The sequence below is a fragment of the Tenrec ecaudatus genome, chromosome 17 (assembly GCF_050624435.1).
Source record: "Tenrec ecaudatus isolate mTenEca1 chromosome 17, mTenEca1.hap1, whole genome shotgun sequence".
In the NCBI taxonomy this organism is placed as follows: domain Eukaryota; kingdom Metazoa; phylum Chordata; class Mammalia; order Afrosoricida; family Tenrecidae; genus Tenrec; species Tenrec ecaudatus.
In genome coordinates this window covers 23,026,787-23,053,254 of record NC_134546.1, presented here as the reverse complement: position 1 = coordinate 23,053,254, position 26,468 = coordinate 23,026,787, and the positions used below count along the sequence as shown (strand labels likewise).

Genomic DNA, 26,468 nt, shown 5'->3' with positions numbered 1-26,468 from the left:
GGACGGCAATTGTTCTGACACCCTTCCTGCAGTGCAAGTCCATAGGCAAGGGCCATGGGTGACTAATTTTCCAGGAAGAAGTGCCTAAATCCACTGTGGTGGGGCCATAGGCAGGCTTCACACAGTTCTAGATTTAGCACAGGTCTTTAAGCATGCTTGGTGGGCACTCCCTAGGGAAGCCAGCCAGCAAGATCCAGAAGTACAGGATCTTGAACTGCTGAGACAACTGATGGTGATCTCTCTCATCGACGCTTCCTAGGGAAGTATCCATGAGAATGTTCGGATGCAGTGTGGCCTAGCTTTCCAAGGATTTTGTTTCAGGAGAGTCCAGTTCTTTCTTGCCTCTGGGGAAGGGCCCTATGTGTTATCCTGATAGAGTTCATCGACGTAGGCCAATCGGATGAGAAACTAGCAGTGGTCTCAGTTCTGCCCGGAGAAGCACACGGGCATGGAGGTGTCAGAGCTGGATTTCCCTGCATGGGAGGAATCTAGATCTCTAGCGTCTGTAAGGAGCCTGTACGTGGCCCTGTGTGAATGTCGGTCATCTCTCTAGAATGGTGGCGGATGCTGTGGCGGAAATGTGGACAACCCAAACTGCTGCATGAGTCAGAAGAATAACCTCACGGTAAGTGGAGTGTTCCCTCGTGGCGACGATGCTGCCCCACAACAGTCCCTTCTACCCTGGACTCTGAGGGGGTGACATGGGCCCTGGGTCCTCCAACAAGAAAGAGCTTCCTGCCCCCACTTCCCAGGAGTGGCTTGCCTTCCTACTCTCTGCTGGAGGCTGGGAACAATGGGCTCTGGTGAAGGGGTGCTTATTAGAAAAGAGAAACATCTGTAACGTTGATTGGTTCTTTCTCGTAGGAGGTCACTCTCTCGTCATCTTTATTCAACCCCGAGGACTTCATGCCCCTGGATCCGACCCAGGAGCCTATCTTCCCCCCAGAGTTGCTGGTAGGTGATGCCCCAGGGAGAGGCCCAAGCCCATCTCTGTACTAGGAACCCCTGGGGACTTGTTTTGCTTTCATTCCTACAGGGGGGCCGCTGTGTCCTGCTTGTCATTCATTTAGAATACAACCCTGATTGTCCTTCCTCTCTTGCGACACCCCTGCTAGTCCCTGTGTGTTATGTGTTCACAGAGTGCACTGTCTTTCTTTAATTACACGTCAATCTTGACTCACTTGATATTCCTTGTCAGGTCGTGAGGACCAGCAAGGCAGGGACAGGTGAACGCAAGACTCCCCAAGCTGCCCGTTCTCACTTGAAGCAGTACTTTCATCAAACAAGCAAGCAAGCAAGCAAACAAACAAACAAACAACCCAAACCAAACAAAACAACAGCTGTGATCAAAAGACACAAGGCCGCCTCTCAAACTCATTTTCTCACTTTGACGATTGCGTTCTTTTACGCCAACATTCTGGCAGGCAACTAATCAAGACCGTCTCAGAAGGCTTTCCAAGGACAGGTGTCTCCAGTGTTTGGAGCAGATGGAGGTCTCTTGCAGGCTCAAGGGGCCAGAGAAAAGTGGCTTTGGGGCAGGCGGTCACAGCACCTTTCTCTCAACTGGGAAACCTTGAAATAAAATCATTCATTACTTTGGGGTTCGCCGGTCCCACCCATCCTCAATCCCTAAGGCTACTCGGAGACCATGGAGCCTGGGATTCCTGTCAAAGTCAGTTCAGGTCTCTTGTTGCTGGGTGGCCTTCATTTGGTTCCATAGCCTCATTGATCTCCACGCTCCTCTTTTGCCTCTAAAACTGTGTCTTCTACACACTAAAGAAGATCATGTACATGTAAAAGCTCCATAGAGTTCTTGCCTCAATACCTATTGTTCATTCCTCTACAACCCATCCAACATACATTTTCATTCTTAATTCAGCATCCAATAAATCAGTAGAAGAGTTGATCCCGTAACGGACTTAAAATAATGTATCTGGAGCACGGACATAGAAGGAGGCAGTGTCATGAGCGCCCTTTCTTTCACAGAGGCTGAAAGATGCTCCTCAGAAGAAGCTGTGCTTTGAAGGGGAGCGTGTCACGTGGATCCAGGCCTCCACCCTCAATGAACTGCTCGAACTCAAGTCTCAGCACCCCGATGCCAAGCTGGTGGTAGGGAACACGGAGATCGGTGAGGACCCGGGACAGCCCTGGGGTTGGGGGCCAGGGTGCTGATGGGCTCTTTCCCACTGAGGAAGCCTGGGTGCTTTGATTCCTGCAAAGACCTCTGATCTTGGAGTTTCATGGACCTGGTTGAAACCCTTTCTGTCCTCAGAAAGGTTCCTTCTCCTTCCCCTTGAGTCCCCTTTTTTAAAAATGTGGAGCCAATGGTTAACCTGCTCAGCTGCAAATGGAAAGGTTTAGAGGTTTGAGTTCTCACCAGGTGCTGTGGAAAAAAGGGGGGCACTTCTGGAAACTCGGCCCCTGAAAATCCCATGGAGCACAGTTGAGACATGACGCATCAAGACACATGAGGTCACTGTGGGTTGGTCACTGATATAGGGGGATCGTAATCACACTGCATGCAGAGGGTTGCTTTGAGGAATGAATCTGGTCCTTTCATAATGCTGACTTTTCTGCCAAACATGAGCCAGGCATGCTGGGAGGACTTAGGGAGGCAAAGGCAAGTTCGACTTGATTCCTTCGCTACAGCGCTCTCCCAGTCGAGGGAGAAGGGATCGATGTGGGTCTTGGTCAGTGCCTGACAGGGGTTCCACAGACACCACTGCTTGTACCCTGCCTTTTGGGGGTGCTGTGGTAAGAGAGTAGGAGTTCAAGGGTGAGTATGTTTGAGTCACCTAGCACTGTGGCCCCTTATGCTAGGGTGCCGTCAGCTGAGGCATGGAAGCTCACAACATGCTCACTGGCTTCCAGAGTTCAGGGAGACTCACGGTGCATAATACCCAGTCCTGATGCCTGTGAGGAACAGGGAGAGACTGCAGAGAACCCCACTGCTGATGAGGACTGTCAAGCCAATTCTGACCTATAGTGGCCCTGTAAGGCAGGAAGAAGTGGGGAACCTTTTTTCTGCCAGAGCCCATATGGACATTTATAACATCATTCACAGGCCATACAAAACCATCAACTTAACCACGGGATGGCTGTCTTTGGTCAAAGGGACTCTCCCTGGTGCAGTGGTCCCATGTTGGGATGCTAAGTGCAAAGTCAGCAGTTCAAATCCACCAGCAGCTCCTCGAGAAAAAGATGGGGCTTTCTACTCCTGTAAAGAGTTACAGTCTCAGAAATCTACTTAGCTCTAGAGGTTCACTGAGTTGGAATCAACTCGATCGTGATGAGTTTTGTTTTTTATTTTTGAAGGCAACCTACCGATACTAGGACAAGCATGTTATTGGAGCGAACTTGTCTGCAGCCATCGTGGTTTATAGAGACATGCTTAGACTTCTTTTGTTCAGAATAACCCATGAACATATGAACTGAAGCCCCATGAGCAATACTTTTTGATTTACCTCCAGAGCCTATATTTTATGTGTCGTTGTGGGAGGAAAAAAATGAAGTCAGGGTCTTTTCTGTTTTCATAACTTACAGCTTCAGGTTTCTCATTTCTCTCAAGGCATTGAGATGAAGTTTAAGAATAAACTGTTTCCAGTGATTGTCTGCCCAGCCTGGATCCCGGAGCTGAATTTAGTGCAGCATGGACCCGAGGGTAAGGGAGGTCAAGTCCACAGAGGGGCTGATGGTGGAGGGGCATCCCCAGGGGAGATGGTCTTCCCAGGCAGCTTTCGCGTGGGTTCTCCCGGGCGTCCACCCTCCTTGAGCCCACCCTGAAGAGGGAGGTTGGGGCACAGGGCAAGATGACTCTGTCTTTTCTCCACTGAGTAACCATGGTAGGGGCCACCAGGTAAAAGGCCGTGAGTTTTCTGACTTTGGTTCTCAATCCTGTCTACACATTAGGATCTGTCGGGGGTGGGGTGGGGGCGCAGGAGAGGGGAGAGGCAGTGCTCCAATGCCAGGACTTCATCTCTGAGATCCTGGTGTGATTGGGTTAAGATTCACCACTGATTTAAAGGAGGGAGGGGAGAAAGGGAGCCAAGCTGAGGCTTGCCTGTTTGATTAGCTGTGTGGCCTTCGACTCGAACCTGTGGGCTCCTCGTTCCACTGTCTACAGACGCACGTGAGGGGTGGTTCGACCTGTCTTGGGTGGCGGTCATGGTTCACAGGAGCTGCGTCGGAAAGCTCTCAGGGAGAACATTCTGGGTTTCTGCTCTTCCTAGGCATCTCTTTTGGAGCCGCTTGCCCCCTGAGTGTGGTGGAAAAGACCCTGGTGGGTGCCGTGGCTGAGCTTCCCGCCTACAAAACCGAGGTGTTCCAAGGCATCCTGGAGCAGCTGCGCTGGTTTGCCGGGAAGCAGGTCAAGTCTGTGGCGGTGAGTCCCTCCCTGGCCAGGGACTGGCCAGTGCAGCAGAAGGCAGGGCGTCCATTCTAGCTTCTGCGGGAGACTCCTGCTTGCTTCTGCCTAGGGGTCCTCAAATGTCTGTGTGTTCAGAATTGTCTAGGGTGCCCACTAAAATGCAGATGCCTGCCCCTGCCCCTCCTCCAGAGATTGTGATTCTCAATCCAGGTAGAAGTCAGGAATTGGATTTTTAACCGGATCGTCCTACAGGAGCTTTGGTGGCGTAGTGACTATCTGGTGGGGGAGGAAGATGGGGTTTTCTACTCCTCAAAAGAGGTACCGTCACAGAAGTCAGCGGGGCAGTTCCACCCTGTCCTGTTCTGGGTCAGCTCGGCTCAGTGGCAGGCCATGAAGTCATTCTGATGAAGGCAGTCTGTGAACCACTTGGACAAACCCTCCTGGCTTCACCCCCCACTTTCTCGCTTTGGAGACATGGAGGCCTCCTGCCTCCCTCCTCCTGAACTTGGCTGAGGCTAGCCGAGGGTGACTGAGAGATGTGTTTGGGACCATCAGAGTCAGGGGCGGGTGGGAGGGCGGGTGAGGGGGAGGCTTCTGTTTCAGATTTGGTGAGAATCACAAGTGGAGTCTCCTGGGAGGAGGGACACTTCCACCTCTGGGTCCCTCGGCTCACAATTAGCTTCAGAGTAATCCCCCAGTTCCCCACTGACACATGATCATCACATGGCGTTTGTAGCCTCACACACCTGGATGTCTGGAGGAGAGCTACCTTTCCGTTCTGTCCTTGTATTATTTTATTAATATTGGCGGGGAGGGTCATGGTGTCCACTCTCACTTCCTCCTTCCGGCCCCAAACACCCACCACTTCTGATTATAGAGGAGGAAACGTCAACCCAGAAGGTGCCACCCACCTCCCCAGTTCTACTACAATCTGCTTCCACGAATGGCTTTGTTTCCGTGGTGAAACTGGTTTTCTTCCTGCTTTTAGACCATGAGAACCCTCTATCTGATTCTTGTGACACTTCTGTTTGCCAAGTTCCCCGGAAGTTCTGATCCCAGTACAGCAGATTGTTCTCCCTAAGGCCCCCCACCCCATTTCCTTGATCTTTATCTTCCATTTGCAAACCCTCCGGGACCCCTGGAGTCTGTTGAGAAAAAGCTCAGGAGAAATGGAATAAGTAGATGAATGCATTTGTTTAAGGGGCTGGTTGCCCTGTGCCGACTGGTAAATTTGGGAGCTGAGGTTTCATTCCTAAATTTCTGAATTCAACTGTGGTCCATTTATCTCCTGGGCACCCAAGATCTTCCCATGCTGCTATGTGCCCCCCAGACTGCAGGTCCTCGGGCTTTCCCCCCAGCGGGGGTCACCTACACGTCTGAGTTCAGAAGCTGGCGGTGTGATCGAGGCTCGCCTGGGGTGGGCTCTCACATCACGTCCGGTTCTCATCCTAGTCCATCGGAGGAAATATCATCAACGCCAGCCCCATCTCCGACCTCAACCCTGTGCTGATGGCCAGTGGGGCCAGACTGACCCTCGTGTCCCTAGGTGAGTTGCCTGATGTCAGGAGAGAGGGACTTGGGAGAGAAAAGCCCCATGTGATAGGTCATTTGCTGCAGAAATACAGCTCCAAGTTCAATGGCCCAATGATCCCCAGGCTTCCATCTGTGGGGCCAACGTGGGGAAATGCAGTGGAGCCAGGAGAGCTGGGCCATCCCTGTTGCATCAGAACCCACAACGGCTTCTGCCACCTGATGCTGTGCCTCGTGCTGCCTCACGGGATTCGATCCCTGGTCTTTCAGGAGTTCTGTGAGCTGGTTGCTAAACACAGTCATTCTTCAAAATGAAATGAACGGTGTCTGTGAACCAACAGATACGTTATGTTTTTAAGTGTATTTCCAAAAAAGCTGTACCTCTTGTCTGGGGTTGGAGGCTCCCACAAACCACCTCCATGTTTGGTAACGGACCCAGCAGGAGGTCTCACTAACCTTGGCATACAGGCCCACACAGGACTGTGAGTCCTTACAGAGAAAGCACACGGAACAAAACCAACCAAGGGGGAAAGCGCATGATCCAGGCACCAGCCTCCCAAGTCCTCTCCCCATGGATGCACTCAGGCTGCACGTCCGTCTCCCAGCAACAAGCCGTGGCAGCACGTGTGACATTATTTTTTTCCAGCAGAGAAGCTCCCTAGAGACTGGGCTCACGGTTTTTATGGGGCCTGCCACCTCGGCACCTGCTGCGTGGCCTGGACAGAAACTCCAGACTCCCAGAAGGACCGCCGTCGTTCAGCATAAGCAACACTGTCCCCACAGTGGGGACCAGCGAGCCTCGGTTGTTCGTTCTGGGAATAGTGGGAACGCACTCAAAGCACAAGTTCCTAGCCGCCAGTCAAGGCACAGGCTGGCAAGCAGGTCTATCAGTGGATAACATTCAGGCCCATGCGTTACCATATTGTAGCTTGCCGTTCGGTGAGGTCACTTAGGTGCTTGAAATTGACCATGGCAGGAGGATTTACACCACAGGAAATGGCCAAGGTGATAAGTCTAGGGTTTTTGTCCTTATTTTTCTTTCAAAGAACCAGCTGTACAGTGCTGACCAGCACCCATGGCTCGCTGGACTTGGCTGGCCCTCCTGGTGTCAGTTGCTGACTGTGGACACCAGAGGTTCAGCTTGAGGAATCCCACCAGTGGGTTTTCCTGTGTTTCCCACACGGTCAAGCCTTTCTCTGTGTGTGTGCAGGCACCAAGAGGACTGTTCGGATGGACCACACCTTTTTCCCTGGCTACAGGAAAACCCTGCTCAGTCCAGAGGAGATACTGCTTTCCATCGAGATCCCCTTCAGCAGAGAGGTGAGATGTCGTCATGACCGGGCCTGAAACCACGCATACCTTGGCCATGGTGGAGTGTCTGCCTCGGGGACCAATGTCACCCTCTTGGAATTGTGTCCCTACCTTATTTCTCTATGAACAGTGAGGCAGGGCACGGAGGGCAGGGACTAAGAAACTGGGCAGTAGTTGACTGCTGCTGAGCCATCGCATCACTTGTCTGAACCCTGACTTCTCTACTTACCTGCCACGTGGTCACCGTGACACAGAGCCAGCCAGTTGAAGGTTCCCGGTGCATGCCTGGAAGCCAGTGAGATCCCCAGCTGGTAGTCAACAACACGATTCCGAGAGCCTTTCAGTGGCCACGTCTCCGAGCCTCCATGTCAGAAGAGCTGGTTTTCCTGTGGCCAAGAGCGCAGGGATGATGTGTTAAGAGGAGAGGCTCCCTGTGAGTCAGGCCCTTATTGAGGAGACATTATTCGGGTCTTGCTCTGGGCTGGCGCTGTTGGATTTCTGCCTCACGAGCAGATTTTTCTGGCCCGTTGGGGCAGGCCTGGACACCTCTGACTGCCTTGCCTGTGTGCCTTGGGCTACCTGGCTGTGGGAGTGTATGTGGTGAGGGAGGGCAAATTATTTTTCCAGTTAAGAATAATTTCACTTCACACCCTTCTCAGGTCATAAGCCTCTTAATTTTCGAATGCATCCTGGGAGGGCCAACTCAAAACCGCTTTGTGGTGGTGTGGCCTGATGTACCCCCTTTTCTCCGCAGCTCAAGGCACGGTTCCAGGATGGGCCTTCAGAGACGAGGGTTCTGCGAGAGAGTGGGGACCCCATTCTAAAGGAGCCAAATGCAAGGTTCCGGAATAAACCACAGCGAATGCGTTAGCGAGGGTGGCAAGCCGGACTTTGCCCTTTCGAATTCTGACCTCTTTAATGAGAATGCTAATTAAATCAGTGACTGTGTCCCCGAGGTGAGGCGGTTTCTTACTGATTCTCTAGCTCTCCTCAGAGGCTTTTGTGAGCAGGGAATCTCAGAGTGCTGATGTCGGAGAGCAGTAACATTAGCGACAGGAGCGGGGCAAGAAAGGGCGTAGCAGGGGTCTATTTTCATTCAGCCAGGAAAGGGCAGTCCCAAGCAAGACGTGCCCCTCCAGTGTCGCCATGATTTCAGAAAAAGATCCACAAAGAAACCAAGACAGTTGCTGCGTCGACTCTTAGGCATGATGATCCTGACTCTTGGTGACCGCGTGCGTGTCAGAATGGAACTGGGTCTCCTCATGTTTTTGGTGGGTGATCTTTCGGAAGTAGATCCCTCGGCTTATTCTCTCAAGGTGCCTCTGTGTATGGGGGGGGGGGGGGTCAGGCGAGGAGGAGCTCCGACCTCCAGACGTTAGATTAGCAGCCCAGGGTGCGAGTTAGTTGTGCCAACTGGGTCCATACCCAGAAGTCAGAAGACTTTCTGGAGAAAGCACGGCTGGCAACTTGACATTGGCACTTCATGGCACCCAATGGGAACACTGCCATGGTTTGGCACAGCTCTCGGAGGGAACTTCTGGAAAGATCTGTTCCCAAACCAAGTCCAAATTCTGGACTCGCCGCCCTCAGGCTGCTGCTGACCCTGAGGAATCTGAACTGGCTACTGTCCCACCAGGAGGGTCAGGAAGAGCTCAAGAACTTCCTCTAAGACGTGCCCGGGGCCATTCCGAGACCAAGCCTTTGGGCCTCCTCATGATCGATCTTTGAGAGATTTCCTTTCCTTAAACGTCTGTCCCTTTGGCTTTAACCAGCATTTGCCCTGCCAGGGTGTGTTCTCACCTTAAGAGGATCTGACACGAGAAGTGGAAAGTGATTCTTATCTGGAAAACAACACACACACACACACCACACCACACCACACCACACCACACCACACCACACCACACCACACCACACCTGTTTGGCCCCCAGTGCATAAAGCATGCTCAGAACACAAAGGTGGCTATTGTTTTGAACTATGATGTTTTCTTTCAGGAAGCAAGATTTCTAAAAGTTGTCAACAGCCTGGCAGGCGGGACCGGTTTGGGGAGGGCACCTGCGGAGGCCACTAGCCAAGGGCATGTTTTCCAACATCCTTTTGGCATCTGATAGACCAGCAGAGATCAGCTGTGCAGACCTGATGCTGGGCAACAGGAGGAGGAGGAGGAGGGGCCACAGGGGTCTCCAAAGAGGGGGTTCTGTCTTCTTTGCAGCTTGCTGAGTTGAGATCACTGAGGTCTGCTTTGGCCCTGACTTTGAGCTGGCTTGACTAATAGGGAACAATTCTGTCCTTTTCCCAGCTTCTGAGAATGTTTATCTAGAGGTTCTCCTGAAACGAATCAGTCCTGCCTCCCTCTCTGGTTTCCAACACCAGCTCCCCACTGATCTGAAATGCTGTTCTCCTTGCCTCCCATTGCAGCTCAGCCGCTCAGGTGCACATGGGCCGTGCTTCCACAAGCAGGGACACACAGGCAGCGTTCTGTTTTTGTTCTTGTTCTAGGGGGAGTTCTTGTCTGCATTCAAGCAGGCCTCTCGGAGAGAGGATGACATTGCCAAGGTGACCAGCGGCATGCGAGTCCTATTTATCCCAGGGACCTTCGAGGTGAAGGAACTGGCCATTTGCTATGGTGGAATGGCCGACAGAACCATCTCAGCCCTCAAGACTGCGCGGAAGCAGCTTTCAAAGTAAGAGCGAATCACAGGACAAAACCGCTGCGACTGTGTTGCTGCCAGCGGCATCACTACAACCAGGACTGCTGCTTTGACAACTAGGATTCCGATCGTTAACTCATGAGTATTCATGTCGCCGCTGCTACAAGTGCTACCTGAGTAATATTCTTACTCCCGCTACTGTTATTGATGCTACGATGAATGTTGCTCCCTCTGCTATCGTCACTCTGAGATTTATTGTTACTGCTATTACTATAAGCCAGGCATCGCACCAACGACCTAACTGCTATAAATTATCCTATGCAACTCTTACGGGAACGAGTTAGGATAGACAAAGCTTAAGTTTGAAGCTTAGCTTCTTGCATCCAATTTCTGGATCCCACACCAGATGGGTAGAATTAATCCAGTGACTGAATCCCACATACCTCAGTTTTTTTTCCCCACTGGTAAAATGGATATAAGAAGCATACCCACTTGCTTTAATTTAAACCAAAAGGGGAGCTTCACAAACGGGACATTAAGACATGGCCTACCATATTGTAGCTATTATTATGGTGTGGTCTTTTCATTGCCTCTGCTTTTAAAGAGGAGCAGGGTAAACGGCAAGGAGATTCAGCAATTTGCCTAAAGTCACGGACCGAGACGTATGTGAGTCAGACCTTTGAGTGGAGGGCGTTTTGTATGACTGTGGGGCCTCACGCTCCACAGAGCACGGCTTTGGGGGGGGGGGGTGTATGTGTGTGTCTATAGCGCCTCCTCTCTGGCAGGTTATGGAACGAAGAGCTGCTGCAAGACGTGTGTGCGGGCCTGGCAGAAGAGCTGCACCTCCCGCCTGACGCCCCTGGGGGCATGGTGGAGTTCCGGCGCACCCTTACCCTCAGCTTCTTCTTCAAGTTCTACCTGACAGTGCTTCAGAAGCTGGGCAAAAAGGACTTGGGAGATGTGAGTGAGGCGGTGGAGCCAGGCCCAGAGTCTCTGCAGCGCTCTCATATGGGGATTTGGGAAGCTGGGCAGCTGATCTGGGGGAGACTGGTTATGGCCCCTGAGAACCGCAGCATAGGTGGGGCAGAGACCCAGGGCACAGCCAGAGGGTCACTTGCGTTGAGAGTCTACTGGACAGCGGAGAGGCTCAGCGCTGGGATGGCAGTCAGGAGGTGTTGTCCTGGCTGTCATGACTGGCTGTGTCATGGGAACTTGGATGGCCTCGGCTCTGTCATCCACAAAAGCAGCTGGAGGCCAGCTGTTCTCTAAGAGTCCTTTTACGAGTGCAGCTCATGCAGGTTAAAGTGGGCGTGCAGAGTGTGATGGGGCCGTCGGGCTGCTACAGCCGGGAGGATATGTGGTCCCTACAGGGGTGTGAGTTCAAGAGGGGCACGTAGAAGCTCCTATTTCTCTTTCTCAGTAGAGATTGCATTGTGAATATTTCCCAGGTGTTTAATATTTCTTGCAGAATTGAAGAGGGCAAGGGAGACTTTCCTTAGGGAGCCTATGGGAGAAGGACATTCCCAAAGGAGAGGGAGGCATTTGTACCTTTTGGAGAGAGAGAGAGAGAGAGAGAGAGAGAGAGAGAGAGAGAGAGAGAGAGAGAGAGAGAGAGAGAGAGAATTTGTCTTGTTGAAGAGAGCCTGAGTCACTCCTTATGGAGGGTGAAGGGGTGGTTGAAGCTGAAGGTGTTGATTAAATGCTTAGCTCTCAGATCTAGCTAGTCTGTGAAGATGTATAGAGTGAAGAGATGAGAAGAACCACTATCACTTTTGTCACTTGGGGATGACCACGGAACGAACTGTTAATGAAGTGTGGCCATGGCCACCTCTGCCGTTTTGCCTCCACAGAAGTGCAGCCAACTGGACCCCACCTTCGCCAGCGCTACTCTACTCTTTCAGAAAGACCCCCCGGCCAACGTCCAGCTCTTCCAAGTGAGTATCCAGCAGTCTGGCTAATTCCAGGGCCCTTCACAGGCCACCTTTTCCTGGAAGCTGGGATGCTGCCCATGGGGGAAGGATCAACTTGGCTAGCACGCAGGCACATCCCACTCCTTATCGTGTAGTGGAATATTCAATGAAGAAGATAACCATCAAATCAATGTCTCTACAGGAAAGAGTCAATGAACGGTAGCACTGTGAGTATTGTTGCTTTGAAAGCTACCCCAAACAGACATTTTAAGCCTTTTTATCATAAAGTTAATACATTTTGTAAAAGTTTTAGAAGATACAGGAACGTATAAAGAAGAAAACAAAGATCACAGAAAATCATGAGTGTCTTTGCTTACTTTTTTCAATTTTTTCCCTATGCATGTGTAGACATATTACCTATATATAGATTGTTTTTCTATAGCATTATAATCTTTATATAAGCTTGCATGTTATTTTGTACCCCAGTTTTACACAGCACAAACATTCTTTCCTTCTAATTACAATTCTTTAAAATTGACTTTTAATGGTTGGCATTTAGACCATTCCCTGGAGCCCTGGGGCGTAGTGGCTGCATGTTGGGCTGCTAGCTACCAGGTCAGCAGTTTGAAACCACCAGCAGTTCCTTGGGAGAAAGACGAGGCTTTCTACTCCTGCAAAGAGTTACAGTCTCAGAAACCTATGGGGGAATTTCCACCCTATCCAACAGAGTCACTGTGAATTGGATTTAACCCACTGGCAGGGAGCTTGAATTTTTAATTTTATGATACCATCATATGAGTATAACAAAATTTATACGCACAGCCTGCAACTGGTGGACATTTAGGTCCCCCGCCCCCACTTTCATTCGTCCCTTTTATACAAGGATCTGAGGACCACCTTAATCAGTTACTTCTTATGTGCTTTTCCGTTTGCTGCCCCTCTGTGCCCCTCTTTCCTTCTCCATTCTTCCTGCTCAGCTTTGCTTTGCCACCTGGCTGGCAGCTCTCCACAGCCCCCTTGGGGCCACTAGGGGAGTCGGGTCCTCTGCAGCTCAGATCCACTGCTGACCACGTTGTCATGTTGTTCCAGGAGGTGCCCAAGGGTCAGAGTATGGAGGACATGGTGGGTCGGCCCCTGCCTCACCTTGCTGCCACCATGCAAGCCTCTGGGGAGGCGGTGTACTGTGACGACATCCCTCACTATGAAAACGAGCTCTCTCTTCGGCTGGTCACCAGCACCAAGGCCCACGCTAAGATCACGTGAGTGTAGAAAGGGGCGGGGGGTGCGGGGACCACCGTAAGGACATTGTCCTCCGAGTCAGGTATTCAAGGTAGAAAGGCCCCAAACTCCTCCAGTGTCTAGGGAAGAAGACAGGGCAACCATCTTTGAGTATCAGAGCTGGGAGAGGGCCAGGGGAATTAGGGCCTCCGCGGTGCTGAGTGGGAAGCCTGCTCCAGGGAGGTTGGTGGGGGTGGAATTGGAGAGTGAGGAAAGGGGTGAGATTAGGACAGGCCTGATGCACCAAACAGGAGGGTTGTACTTGCCGCCCCACCCCCTCCCCCAAAGCCACAAGGAGTCCCTGAAAGACAGCAAGCAGAACAAAGTCAGACTTGCAGTGTGGATCACGGGCATAGGGAAATGCCAAAAGTTCAGGAGAACTTGAGTCGGACTAGAGGTGGGAACATGGTCTTCCATAGTGACAGACCCAGGATCGAATCCTGGCTCCAGAGCTTAATAACCGCAGACTCGGTCTGTGTGGTCCATCTCTCAAATTTCCCCACCTGTAGTAGGGCACTGTTCTGATTAGCGGGAGAGTGCGCAGAACACCTAACACAACAGACGCTTGGATTGCGATTGCTGCCCTTGGTGAGCCTAAGCTCCGTGAATTTTGACCTCTGTTATCGTTGGGTGCTGCCAAAGTGAATTTCAATCCACAGACCTGTCACGTGCCAGTGTGGAATGATCCTAAAGGGTTTTCCTGGCTGTCGCTCTTCCCTGGACCTGACTGCCAGGTCTTTCTCCCATGGAGCTGCTGGGTGGGTAGCAGCTCAGTGCTTTTCGAAAATAAGAATAATCCCACATACTTGGTATGCGCCATAGCCGTGTGGTGCTGGGTCGGTACCTGCAAGGGCAGCGAGTCTCTCTGTCGGAGAACGACGAGGCTGCTGGCTCCCGGGAAGAGCGACAGCCTTGGAAGCCCCATATCAGGTCCCCATGAGTCAGATCAACTTGAAGGCGGTGCGTTTGGGTGTTAGGTTGATTTAAGGCATTTTGTCTAGAGGGGCTCACTTGTTTTGCACAACCTCCTTACTGTTCCCCTCACATTCCACTTGGGGAAACTGAGGTGCAGGAAAAGAAATGACTTGCCCTGAGTTCACACCACCTGTAGGGGGCGGAGCTGGTGTGGAAGTCAAACAATGCGCCACCGGGCTGTGCTGCCTCCAGATACTCAGAACTGAGGGCAATGAGCTACCCAGCACCCCCAATCCCCCCCCCCCATGCCATGAGGGACACATAGCCCACTGGATGGAACATCTTGGAAATCCCTCCCTCGGGTCTTTGCAACTGCACGCATTAGAAATCAGATCGTGGATCTTTTCTCTGCCTGCTGAGAAGACGGAACCTCTCACCTGTGAACCGATGTCAATTAACTTCACATCCAGATTAAATCTCCTCGACCTCCGGGGGCGGTGGCGGAGATGTACGCTTCAGTGGATAGGATGGTCAAGGTTGTGGCGAAACTCATTTGGCTCTGCTTTTTGACCGCAGCCCATATTGACCGACTGGGAGAACCATGGCTGACTTGGTTCCAAACTTGAACCCCTTTGTATCATCCAAGCAATGTCGGAGGCTGGGCATACATTGTAATCCCTGCATGACCCAGAAGGGCATTTGAGCGGAAATGGCACTCTGTGGGTCTTCGTACGTCTTCCAGCACTTTCTGCGCAGAGTCGATTCTGACTCGAGGCGACCCCCTGTGTGTCAGTAGAACTGTGCTCGCTAAGATTTTCCCTGCCTGGTTCTTCTGAAGTGGACCTCCAGGCCTTTCTTCTGAGTGCCTCTGAGTGGATTTGGACTCTTGGTTAGCAACTGAGCGCATGAACTGTGTGCACAGCCACGGGTTCCCCCGGTAACTTACCTCCAAACTGATCCCGCTTCTGCTGCTTCCTGCACAATGACTTGGGACCAGTGATCCAGCCAACTTCCTTGTGCTTCAGGTCCCTAACTGTAAAGTGGGGATAATGGCAGTGGCTTTTGGGGGTTCTTGCGAGGACTGAACTGTTCAGAAGGTGGTTGGTACTTCATAGTAGTGTCCCTGGCACCGCTTTTAGTCACAGAGACATAGTGCAGACTGCTAAATTGTTAACCTCTTCCAGGATCCCCACTCTGCCATATCATATCTGAGATGCCCTGCTGTGCTGGAGGAGCACCGTTAATGTATATGAGACATCTGACTGTGTACGTCATCCCTTCTCGCATTCAACGCTGTGTGCAGCGCACAGCAAACAGTTACTTAATCAGCATGTACACAGAGGATAGAGTGGAATCCAGTGGGATCAGCTAGAAAGGATGGATAAGAGAAGTCAGGGTGGAGGAGCGGCTATCAAAATGAAGACCACTCTATCAGGCAACAAGTCTTCTGCTTTATTTTAGAACCTGGTCCCTCACATTGCTCTTTCTCGCAGGTCCATAGATACTTCAGAAGCTCAGAAGGTCCCTGGATTTGTTTGTTTCCTCTCTGCTGATGATATTCCCGGGAGTAACATAACTGGACTTTTTAATGATGAAACAGTCTTTGCCACGGATAAGGTATGTCCTGGGTTTGATTTCCTCCATATGAAGGAAGTGGAATGAGTATTTCAGTTTCAAATTTTGCTCATGTTGCATTTTCATATATCAAACTGGCCAATATAAAAGACAAGTAATAAAGGGATAGACTAGGCCTAGAAACACTTTCAGCTTTAACTTAATGTTTGCTTATTTATTTAAGTGATAACTGCTATTTTTACATGCTAAAAATACTACCTACTAACATCCTAACATGCATTTTAAAAGGCTAGTGATTGTACTTGTCCTTACAGATACATGAAACCCTTTTACTGAAAAAGAAAAAAAGGTAGGAATACATTAAACAAGCATACAAGAAATCATATTATCACTACGTGCATTGATAGTTCACTTCTATGAACATTTATCAACTGATCTCAACACTGTAGAATTCTGCTCAATCCCAAGTTTCTAAACAGTCAGGAAAACTGTTACAAAAATCCATGTACTGTACTCATAGGAAAGCTCTCAGTCAGTCACTTAATTCTAACGCAGATCAAATGCTACAAGTTAGAGGTGGGTGTTGTTGTTGTTGAAGTACTGTTAAGTTGGCCCAACTCAGAGCAATGTTACGTACAACCGAAGGAAACACCGCTGTGTCCCGGGCCATCTTCACAGTTGTGTCTGGGTTCACTGTTGCAGCCACGGTGTCAGTCTATCTCCACGAGGGTCTTCCTTTACCCAGGAGGGTGCCCTCCTCCAGGGACTGCTATCTCCTGGTCACGCGTCCAAAGTACGTGGGGCAAATTCTCGCCATCCTGGTTTCTAAATAATGTTCCAACTGTACTTCTTCCAAGGCAGATTTGTTTGTCTTTCTGACTGTCCATGGTATATTTAATATTCTTCACCAATGCTACAGTTTAAATGTACCGTTTCTTATTGTTTTCCTAAATTTGTTCTCCAGCTTTCAGTGGTGATTGGAAATGAATGGTTTGGGTCAGGCATACCTTACTCCTCAAACTGAGATAGTTGCTCTTTAACACTTTAAAGAAGTCTTTTGCAGCAGATTTTCCCAGTGCAATAAGTTATTTTAAGAAATTATTTTCCACCCTCAAACCATTTTATTAGGAGCAAATCCAGACATTCTACCTTTCCACAGTTCAATCATATCAATCACTACCACAATCACTTCCAAAACACTTTCTTCCTTCTTGAACTCCTTGCTTTTACTCCCCCATAGCCCCTCGCCTGCTGTACCCCCCAAGAATCCTTATTCTATTTGTTGTCTTTATAGAATCACCAATAGGTTCTTTGAATTCTTGTTTCCATGAATGTTGATTGTGGATCCAAGTAAAATGAAATCTTTGACAAATCAATCTTTTCCCCGCCTATCATGATGCTGTCTATTGATCAAATTATGAGGATTTTTGTTGCCTTGACATTGAGGTATAATCCATAGTGAGGGCTGTAGTCTTTATATGAATGGGCACTTGCTTCAAGTTCTCTTGGCTTTCAGCAAGGGGGGTTGTGCATGCCATTAATATATCAAAAGTTGTTAAGAAGCCTGCCTCTATTACAGATGCAGTTCAGTTTCTCAGATTATTGGCTCAGCATACAGATTAATAAGCATGATGCAAAAAGGAACCTGAATGCACACCTGTCCTAACTTTAAACTATTAAGTGTCCCTTTGTTCTGTTTGAATAACTGCCTCTTGGTCTATGTGCAGGCTCTGCGTGAACACAATGAAGTGTTCTGGAATTTCCATTCTTCTCATTGTCATCCATAGTTATACTTCATACATAACACAGTCGATAAGACACAAGTGAACATCTTTCTGGTATTTTCTACTTGCAGCAAAGATGAATCTGGTGTCAGCAGTGACAGTCCTCATTCTATACCCTCTTCTGAATCTGGCTTGAATTTCTGGCAGCTCTTTTTTGATACACTGCTGCAACTGCTTTTGAATTAGCGTCAGCAAATTTTCATGATGTTAATGATGCCATGATATTAATGACATTGTTCAATAATTCCCACATTCTGTTGGGTCGCCTTTACTTGAATTAGCATAAATGTGGGTCTCCTCCAGTCAATTGCCAGGTCTTCCAAATTTCTTAGTATTGGCCAGTGAGTGCTTCCAGCAATGCGTCCATTCACTGAAGCATTTTATTTGGTACTCGGTCAATTCCTGGGGCCTGTTTTCCTCCAGTGTTTTCAGTGTAGCTTGAACTTCTGCCATCGATACAATTGATTGATCATGTGCTCTCTCTTGAAATGGCTGAACGTTGACCAATTCTTTTTGGTATAGTGACTCTGTGCATTACTTCCATTTTTTTATGTTCCTTTGTTTTATTTTATTGAAAACCATTTTTTTATGTTCCATTCATAGCACAACTTGAGACTTGAAATTTCTCTTGAATTTTTTCAGCTTGGAATATGCTGTGTTCTTCCCTTGTGCTCTTCGAATTCCAAGTCTTTGCACATTTCGCTAAAATACTTTACTTTCCCTTCTCAAGCTGCCCTTTGAAATTTTCCTCTCAATCCCGTTCTTTCACTATGTCTTCCATCCCCCTTCAGCTTCTCTCTGTTCCACAGTAGGTTTCTAAGTCTGTTCTGTCATCCATTTCAGTATTTTCTTTCTTTCCTGTCTTTGTCCATGGATGATGTCCTTGTTTGATATCGTCCCACAACCCATCTGGTGTTCAGTTGTTAGAGTTCAGGGCATTGAGCCTACTCTTGCGATGGTCCCTAATTCAAATGGGATCTACTCAAGGTCTTATTTTGGTTCTCACAGACTTGTTTTAATTCTCTTCAGCTTCATCTTGAACTTGTAAATGAGCAATTGATGGGCTCTCCCACCATTGGCTCCTGGCCTCGTGCTAGATGATAATCTTGAACTTCTTTCTCATCTCTTTCCAAGATGTAGTCAATTTGACTTGTGTGTGTTGCATCTGGCAATGTCTCTGTGTGTACAGTCACCATGGATGTTGTTCACAAGAGGTATTTTCAATGAATAAGTCAAGGTCTTGGGACATTCTATCATGCAACCTCCAGTGTTGTTTCTATCACTAAGGCCATAATTTTCAGCTACGGATCCTTCCTCTTTGTTTCTAACAATCACCAGTAAGTTTCAGTGCATCTTGATGGTATGTTTGGTCATTTTGAGATTGCAGGAATTGGTAAAATTCTTCATCATTGTCTTCAGAGGTAAGTGTGTAAAGTTGAATTATAATCCTATTAACTGGTCTTTGTAAGCATATGGATCTTATCCTATCACAGGCAGCATTGTATTTCAAGATCGATCTTGAAATGTTCTTTTTGACGATGTGATGCCAATTCTGGTTCCATTTGTCATCCTTGAATCATGCCTTATGATTATTCTGTCCCAAATGGCCAATACCCGTCCATTTCAGCTCACAGATGGCTAGGGGTTTCTTTCTGGTTTCCTTATTGTCATCAAGTCAGTTGCAACTTATAGCCCCTCCCAATGGACAACAGAACAAAATGCCACCAAAGTCTCACACCATCCTTACAATTGTTCTGTCTGAGCTCCTCTGGCAGCCGCTGTGTTGATCCATCGACCTTTCTCACTGCCCTTCCACTTTACCAACATTGATGTCCTTTTCCAGGAATTGGCTTCTCTTGATAACAAGGAGCCCTAGTGGTGTAGTGGGTTATGAGTTGCCCTGCTAACCACAAGGTCACCAGTTTGAAACCACAAGCCACTCCAAAGGAACAAGATGAGGCTTTCTACTTCCGCAAAGAGTACCAGTCTTGGAAACCCACAGGGGTAGTTTTACTGGTTTAGGGTAAACTGACTTTATCATTAAAATGAAAACACAGGCCCAAAAGCTGTCAACAAGAGCCACAAGGACTCAAGAAAAAGAGCACTCGACAGAGGAACAGCTGTTACCACAAGCTTGAAAAGCCCAAGTACATTGCTTGCACTTTAGTTAGCAAGAGTCATCCTGGTTCAAGAACCATTTCACTATCCAATTTAGTCGATACCCTAATCAGACCTTCCAGAGTGATTTGTCAGGCACCTGTTTGCAGGGTACCATTCTTATTGTCATGAATCTCAAGTTATACAGATATGAGTTGGGCAAAAATCATTTTGTTTTTTATTTGGCTATGTTGCAGAAAGCTTATCTCTGAAGGAGAGTCATTAAGATTTTTTGGGTAGTTGATAGTTAAAACTAATATTGTAAAATCTAGAGAAAAGTTTGGAGATTTAGGTTTAAGAAGCAGCATTTGAGAACTACCAAAAGCAATGTTCAGGGAAGCAGCAGTCATGAGATCAAAAGATGAGTTGTATTAGGAAAATCTGCTGCCCAAGACTTCTTTACAGTATTGTAAAGCAAGGTTATTACTTTGAAGACTATGCTGCAAATGCCTGACCCAAGCCTTAGCTACATGTGAAAGTTGGATGTTGAATAAGGAAGACTTAGAAGAATCAATGCATTTGAGTTGTGGGGCTGGCAAAGATGATTGAAATTACCATGGACTGCTAGAAGGACAAACCAACCTGTCTTGGAAGAAGTACAGCCAGAGTGCTCTTTAGAGACAAGGCTGCCAAGGCTTTCTCCTAAACACTTTGGATATCTTGATAGGAGAAACCAGTCCCCAAAGAAGGACATCATGCTTGGTAAAGTGTAGGGACAGCAAAAAAGAGGAAGTCCCTCAATGAGATCGATTGACACAGTGGCTGTGACAGTGGGCTCAGGCACAGGCATGATTGTGAGGATGGCACAGAACCAGGCAGTGATTTTTCTCTGTTGTGCAGAAGGTCGCTGTGGGTCAGAATGGATGTGATAGCAGCTAACAACCACAGTCATGACCGCTGCCTTTGAGCATCTTTCAGTGCAAAGTTGAGGAATACGACATAAAAGAGAAGGAATGATAGAAGTAAGCTCAAGTGTGGCTTTGCTTTCTATATCTGGGTCTTTTCATACGAAGAACAAGAAGATTAGAATAGATTGAAGTTGACAAATAGCTCTTCATATTGCCATTCCTTGCTTTCTGATCATGGCAGACATCACTAATCAATCACCAGATCCCAGCTAGTCAAGCTTATTAAGTGGCTGCCAGTATTGAATAATCAGAATTGGCCCTTAAATTTTTTTTGTCATCTGAATCCTATACTAGTTCTATAGATTCTAAGCATTTATGATGAAGTATAAGTTTCCATGGATATTGATAGCATAAGGCAGACAAACGACCTCCAGGGACTCTTAGACTGCACCTTAATAGGAGATTGTGGGGCAGGGACTTTTGTTGTCTTTCAGAGCAATTCAAAAACAATTTGCTTTAAAAGGAACTCGGTTTTTTTTTTCTCCTCTTTTCTTTTTTTACATTTTATTAGCGACTCATACAACTCTTATCACCATCCATACATATACATACATCAATTGTATAAAGCACATCCATACATTCCCTGCCCCAATCATTCAAAAATGATTAGGGCAAAGACTGTACAGATGTGCTTTATACAATTGATGTATGTATATGTATGAACTGTGATAAGAATTGTATGAGCCCCAATAAATTGTTAAAAAAAAAGGAACTTGGTTATGTTTTCAATCATCTGGTTCTGTAAATAGGTCACTTGTATTGGACACGTCATTGGTGCTGTGGTCACCGACACCCCAGAGCATGCACGGAGAGCTGCTCAAGGAGTGAAAATCACATATGAAGAACTTCCAGCCATTATTACCATCAAGGTAACTGCGAGTGGGCTGTCTATGGGGAGTAGTGGGCTCCCTGCACATGGATGCAGAGTGGTCTGTCTGTGGGGAGTAGTGGGCTCCCTGTACATGGATGCACAGAGTGGGCTGTCTGTGTGGAGTAGTGGGCTCCCTGTACATGGATGCACAGAGTGGGCTGTCTGTGTGGGGTAGTGGACTCCCTGTACATGGATGCAGAGTGGGCTGTCTGTGTGGGGTAGTGGGCTCCCTGTACATGGAAGCAGAGTGGGCTGTCTGTGCGGAGTAGTGGGCTCCCTGTACATGGATGCAGAGTGGGCTGTCTGTGGGGAGTAGTGGGCTCCCTATACATGGATGCAGAGTGGGCTGTCTGTGCGGAGTAGTGGGCTCCCTGTACATGGATGCACAGAATGGGCTGTCTGTGTGGAGTAGTGGGCTCCCTGTACATGGATGCAGAGTGGGCTGTCTGTGCGGAGTAGTGGGCTCCCTGTATATGGCTGCACATTCATCAGGATACTCCAGGGATCTATAACCTTGTGCCTGCTACTCAAAAGGTTAGAGGTTCTAGTCCACCTGCAGATTCCTTGGAACAACCTGGATGATCTACTTCTGAAAAATCAGCAATTGCAAAGCCTGTAGCTTTACTTTGACATATACGGGTTGTCATGAATCAGAATTAACTCAATCGCAGCTGGTTGGCTGTTTTCTAAAGAAGATTTGGGCAGCAACTGGGGACTTGATAGATCAGCTTTCAAGTTCATTCTGGCACTGGGATTCTGTGGTTCTGCTGAATGTTCTGTGTCCTACTGATGGCCAAAGTGGGTCCTTGCTCCCTAAATTTCAGCTTCAATTGACTCCCTATAGAATTCTTTGCTTTTCCTCAAAGATCCAAGTGTGTCTATTTTTGAGGAAATAGAAGAATATGATTTCCTGGGATACAAGAGGATTTACTTTCATCCTATATCTGAGGCTAATGGAGCCCAGTGGTATGGCTGGATAGGTGTTGGATGGCTAACCAGAAGTTGGTAGTTCAATCCCACCAACCGCCCCATAGAGGAAAGATGAGACTATCTGCTCCATATAGATGCGCAGCCTCGGACTGCGTCTAGAGCCGCACCGAGTCGGAACTGACAGGATGGCATTGGGTTTGTTCTTTAATGACGTCCTTAGATACTCTGATGTGTGGGGAGAGAGGCAACCTTTTAGAGACCTTCCTTTCCCAAATCAGGACCAAGAGAAAAATCACTGAACCATCTTTTGATTCTCAGGATGCAATCAAGAACAACTCTTTTTATGGAGCTGAGCTGAAGATTGAGAAAGGAGACCTCAAGAAGGGTTTCGCAGAAGCCGATAATGTTGTTTCAGGTATAGCTGCCCCATGGAGCCAGGAGGGTGTGCCAGCCCTGGGTTGGGGGCGGAGGAAAGTGGGGGTGGACAGCCTTGAGTTTCGAATTCAATTCCAAAGATTGACGTTGAGCCCCGGAGAAGAGAAGCGATTTCTTAACGTACCACAGGGTCATGGCTTTAACAACGAGATTTATTTTTGTTCTCACAGGTTAGGAGACTCCAAATGTGAATTTGGGGCACTGGGTCTAGGGGAAGTTTTTTTCTCTCTCTCTCTTTGGCTCCTGGGGAAAGTCCTGGTCTCTTTTCGGCTTCCAATCCCTTGGTCCTTGGCGATCTTCAGGTGGCATGGCGTCTGTCTTCCCCAACCTGTCCTACCTACCTGCTTTTGTGCTGCAGTAATCTGCTCCTCTTATCTCTCTGAAGTGAGTGCTTAAAACACACCTGGTGCTGGCAGAGCCTTCCGAACATAACAAAGAAAGGCCTGTTTGCAGATGGGATTCTAGCACAGGGGCAGGATTGACAAGCACATGGTTTTGGAGGAAGGCAATTGAGCCCACACACAGTCCCACGACTGTGGATGACACTACTGGACAGCGGGCGGGCTGGGGAAGACTTTCTTCTCTCCATTCTTCTGCCGCCCAGTTGGCTATCCCGACCTGAGGCTAGAGAGAGAGTGCTAGATGCATTCTGATCAGGAAGAAAGCCAAAGAGCAGGTACGGCCGCTGATGCCTGACCAGCGCTGGGGCTGCCGGCCTCCTATTACACAGACGCCTAGACTCTTACCTTCTTCCTGAAGGCAGTCCTTACTCATTTTCAGTTCATGCTGCCCCACCCGCAAGCTTCCCTCCTGCCCCCTTCTTCTCCGACATGGTCCACAGCGCTCACCCCGGGACGAGATTGCTGCCTGGCGAGTTTGGTCTTCTCTGTTGTGTTTTGCACCAGGCTCAGCTCGTGCACCGCACTAGCCTTGCACTAGTGACTCCCCCTCCCACAACCCTGCTCTCGTCAGGTGTGGAGGTCGCTTTCATCGACAGCTTGCTATTCATATCTGTGCCTTGCTTCTTGACCTTTTTCAGAATTCCACAGTGGCAATTTGAAAAGGTGTCTCTCTTCTTGGATTATAGTGAGAAGAAATGCCTTGGTGCGTTTTAATGATGGCTCTTGGGGTTGTTGTCATTGTCACTTGGGGACAATCCTAAGCTTTCAGGTGATCAAGCCTCCCCACACAATTCCACCCCAGTCATGGAACCAAGAAGTCACCTGAGAGCAGGTGGCGCCTGCCCAACTGGCAGACTCTGCTCTTTCCCTCAGCAGGCTTGTGGCTCATGGTGGGTGTCTCTTTACCCCCCTGCCCCCAGGTGAGTTTTACATCGGTGGCCAGGAGCATTTCTACCTGGAGACTCACTGCACCATCGCCGTCCCAAAAGGCGAGGAAGGCGAGATGGAGCTCTTTGTGTCTACACAAAACACCATGAAGACCCAGGTAGAGGGCCTGTGGGTCAGGGAGGTCCTGGGAGGAAACCTGGGTGCTCCCTGAGGCCAGGAGTGGCAGTGTGGGCGAGGGCTTGGTTCCAGAAGGGGTAACATCGTGGATGGTGGCATAGACCTCTGTCACCAAAAGGTGGTGCCACTGAGCTTGTTACTGCACCTTGCCACTCAGTTTCTTAAAACGGGGCTTGATAGGGTTGTTCTAATAAGTAGATGGTTTCCCACACTCGGACTGGAGCCTGGACCATGTCAATTGTATTCATTCTAGAGGCATGATCCAGTCATATCAGAGTTGATCACCACAGGGACCACCTAGTGGTCTGCTGCAGTTCCAATAGCCCCCCTTTCTGTTCCAAGTATAAGATGATAGTCACTGCCAGAGTTTCTGGTAATGGATCCTCTCCTCCTGATCCAGTGGCCCAGCCAGTTGGAACAAATTCTGGCTCTGAAAGTGTGCTGTGCCGAGTGGCTGGGACCTCTGGTTACAAACCATGAGTTCACTCGACAGTGACCGATGAGGACCCCAGTACCACGAATCGAAAGGGAGGGGAAGGGGATTCACTTCAGAATCAAAGGGATTTCACAATTCTCACAGGCCACAGGCCTGGGCACGCTGGCCTGAAGTAAACTTGAATGGTGCATTCGATGAAAGTATCTTTCTTTTGTCCACAGAGTTTTGTGGCAAAAATGTTGGGGGTTTCGGAGAACCGCATTGTGGTCCGAGTGAAGAGGATGGGAGGAGGCTTCGGTGGGAAGGAGACTCGGAGCACCGTGGTGTCCACTGCCGTGGCCCTGGCTGCACACAAGTGAGTCCCAAGGCCCACTTGGCCCTCGAGTCCCAGAAGACTAGCGGTACCAGGAACATCTCTAGGTTTCCTCCCTTGGGAAGTAGATTGTTCCTTCTTTGAATACTCCCCACCTACTGCTTTTAAAGCTCTCCTTCTTAGGGGAAATCTCTGGTGCCAACAGATAGCATCTCACTGCTAATGGAAAAGTTGGGAGTTCTAGTCCACCTACAGGCTCCTCGGAAGACTGGTCTGTCGGGTGATCTACTTCTGAAGCCTGAGCCGTTGACTCTATGGAGCACAGTTCTATGCAGACACCCACACGGGGGCGCTGTGCGTCAGACTGACTTGGCGGCATCTGGGTTCGGCACAGTGAGCACACACAGAGGCCTTGCACCAGGGGGACAAAGAAGGCTTCCTTCTTCATTTATATCCTCAGAGCACAGGGCTGGGCTTTGCTGGAAGGTTCAAGGGTGTTTAATCTCTGGGAACTTCCCTTAGGACTGGCCGTCCCGTTCGCTGCATGCTGGACCGTGATGAAGACATGCTGATAACTGGTGGCAGACACCCCTTCTTGGCCCGATACAAGGTTCTAGACATTGGGGGGCTGTGCCAGGGTGGGCAGGACCTGGGGACAAAGGCCCAGGCATCCAGAGCTGCATCCTTACACTTTTCCTGGCTATCTAGCTGCAGAAATCCAGGGCAGAAATAGCAGCGAGAGAAGTTTAAGTATGACCAGAGTACAACACAGGGCGCAGCGTACCCCTTTCCAAGGGATGTCACAAGGCTGGGTTCACTCCTTTTGTGCATTTCCTGTGGTCGAGTCAGGCCCCAAAACATGACTGTCAGCAGATCGAGAGTAAGTCCATCCCTTAGGATGTCTCAATGGTGACAGGTGCACAGCCGGGTGTCTTGATCAGAATGACCCCACAGCTGTTTACAATAGGAATTCCACTTCCCCAGGGCTTGGATGGGCATAAGGTGTTAAGGTGCCAGATATCGTGTATTCTAGGCATGGCTCAAGTTGCCCACTGGGGCCTTTTTTTTAAGGCTTGGATGACTGACCAGTGTCTGTGCTGCCCTGGCCCTCTCTCTGCACAGCAGTCTGGCCTTGCAGGCCCAGTCCTGTGACCTGAGAACCTTGTCTCTTCATGAGCTGGCTTTGAACCTTTTCCCTTGGACCTACACAGAATTTGTTTCATGATTTAACTCCCTGAAAGACATGATGTTCCTCTTATTCCCCAATTCTGTGTATCCAAGGAAAGCACACCAATCCTTCGGGGTCACAATTTCCTCGTTTGTAACTCTGATGGAAGACTGGTGATGGTTTCCTAAGGCCGGGAGGTGAAAGCACATAGAGGCTCGTCAGAGTGGAACTTCTGTCTTCTGCTAACAACGTGCTGCAAGGGGAGGCTCTCTTCTGCCTTGTTTTTCAACTTCCTCCCTTCCTGCTCTGTCTTCCCTTACCTTCTCATTTCTGTGTCTAAATTCCCTCTCTTTGGACCAGAACCAGGAGGTAGACAAAAGGGGAGGTGTGTCCTGAGCTGAAGAGCCGGGGGGTCATCAGTGCGTCAGTGGAGAAGGTGGCTGGTCTTTTTCTGCTTCACCTG

At 49.0% G+C, this 26,468-nt stretch overlaps 1 protein-coding gene across 1 annotated transcript in view; it reads left to right on the top strand.

Annotated features, from left to right (window-relative positions):
* Positions 1-26,468, top strand: part of XDH (xanthine dehydrogenase) — a 54,642-nt gene that overhangs the window by 9,557 nt on the left and 18,617 nt on the right. Inside the window, exons 7-23 of the mRNA XM_075536072.1 lie at positions 554-625; positions 865-954; positions 1,987-2,128; positions 3,569-3,661; positions 4,230-4,381; positions 5,819-5,912; positions 7,107-7,216; positions 9,708-9,892; positions 10,645-10,819; positions 11,710-11,793; positions 12,859-13,028; positions 15,456-15,579; positions 21,136-21,255; positions 22,506-22,602; positions 23,944-24,068; positions 24,746-24,879; positions 25,360-25,447. Of these exons, the coding sequence (XP_075392187.1) occupies positions 554-625; positions 865-954; positions 1,987-2,128; positions 3,569-3,661; positions 4,230-4,381; positions 5,819-5,912; positions 7,107-7,216; positions 9,708-9,892; positions 10,645-10,819; positions 11,710-11,793; positions 12,859-13,028; positions 15,456-15,579; positions 21,136-21,255; positions 22,506-22,602; positions 23,944-24,068; positions 24,746-24,879; positions 25,360-25,447 (2,055 nt within the window). The remainder of the gene's footprint in view (positions 1-553; positions 626-864; positions 955-1,986; positions 2,129-3,568; positions 3,662-4,229; positions 4,382-5,818; positions 5,913-7,106; positions 7,217-9,707; positions 9,893-10,644; positions 10,820-11,709; positions 11,794-12,858; positions 13,029-15,455; positions 15,580-21,135; positions 21,256-22,505; positions 22,603-23,943; positions 24,069-24,745; positions 24,880-25,359; positions 25,448-26,468) is intronic.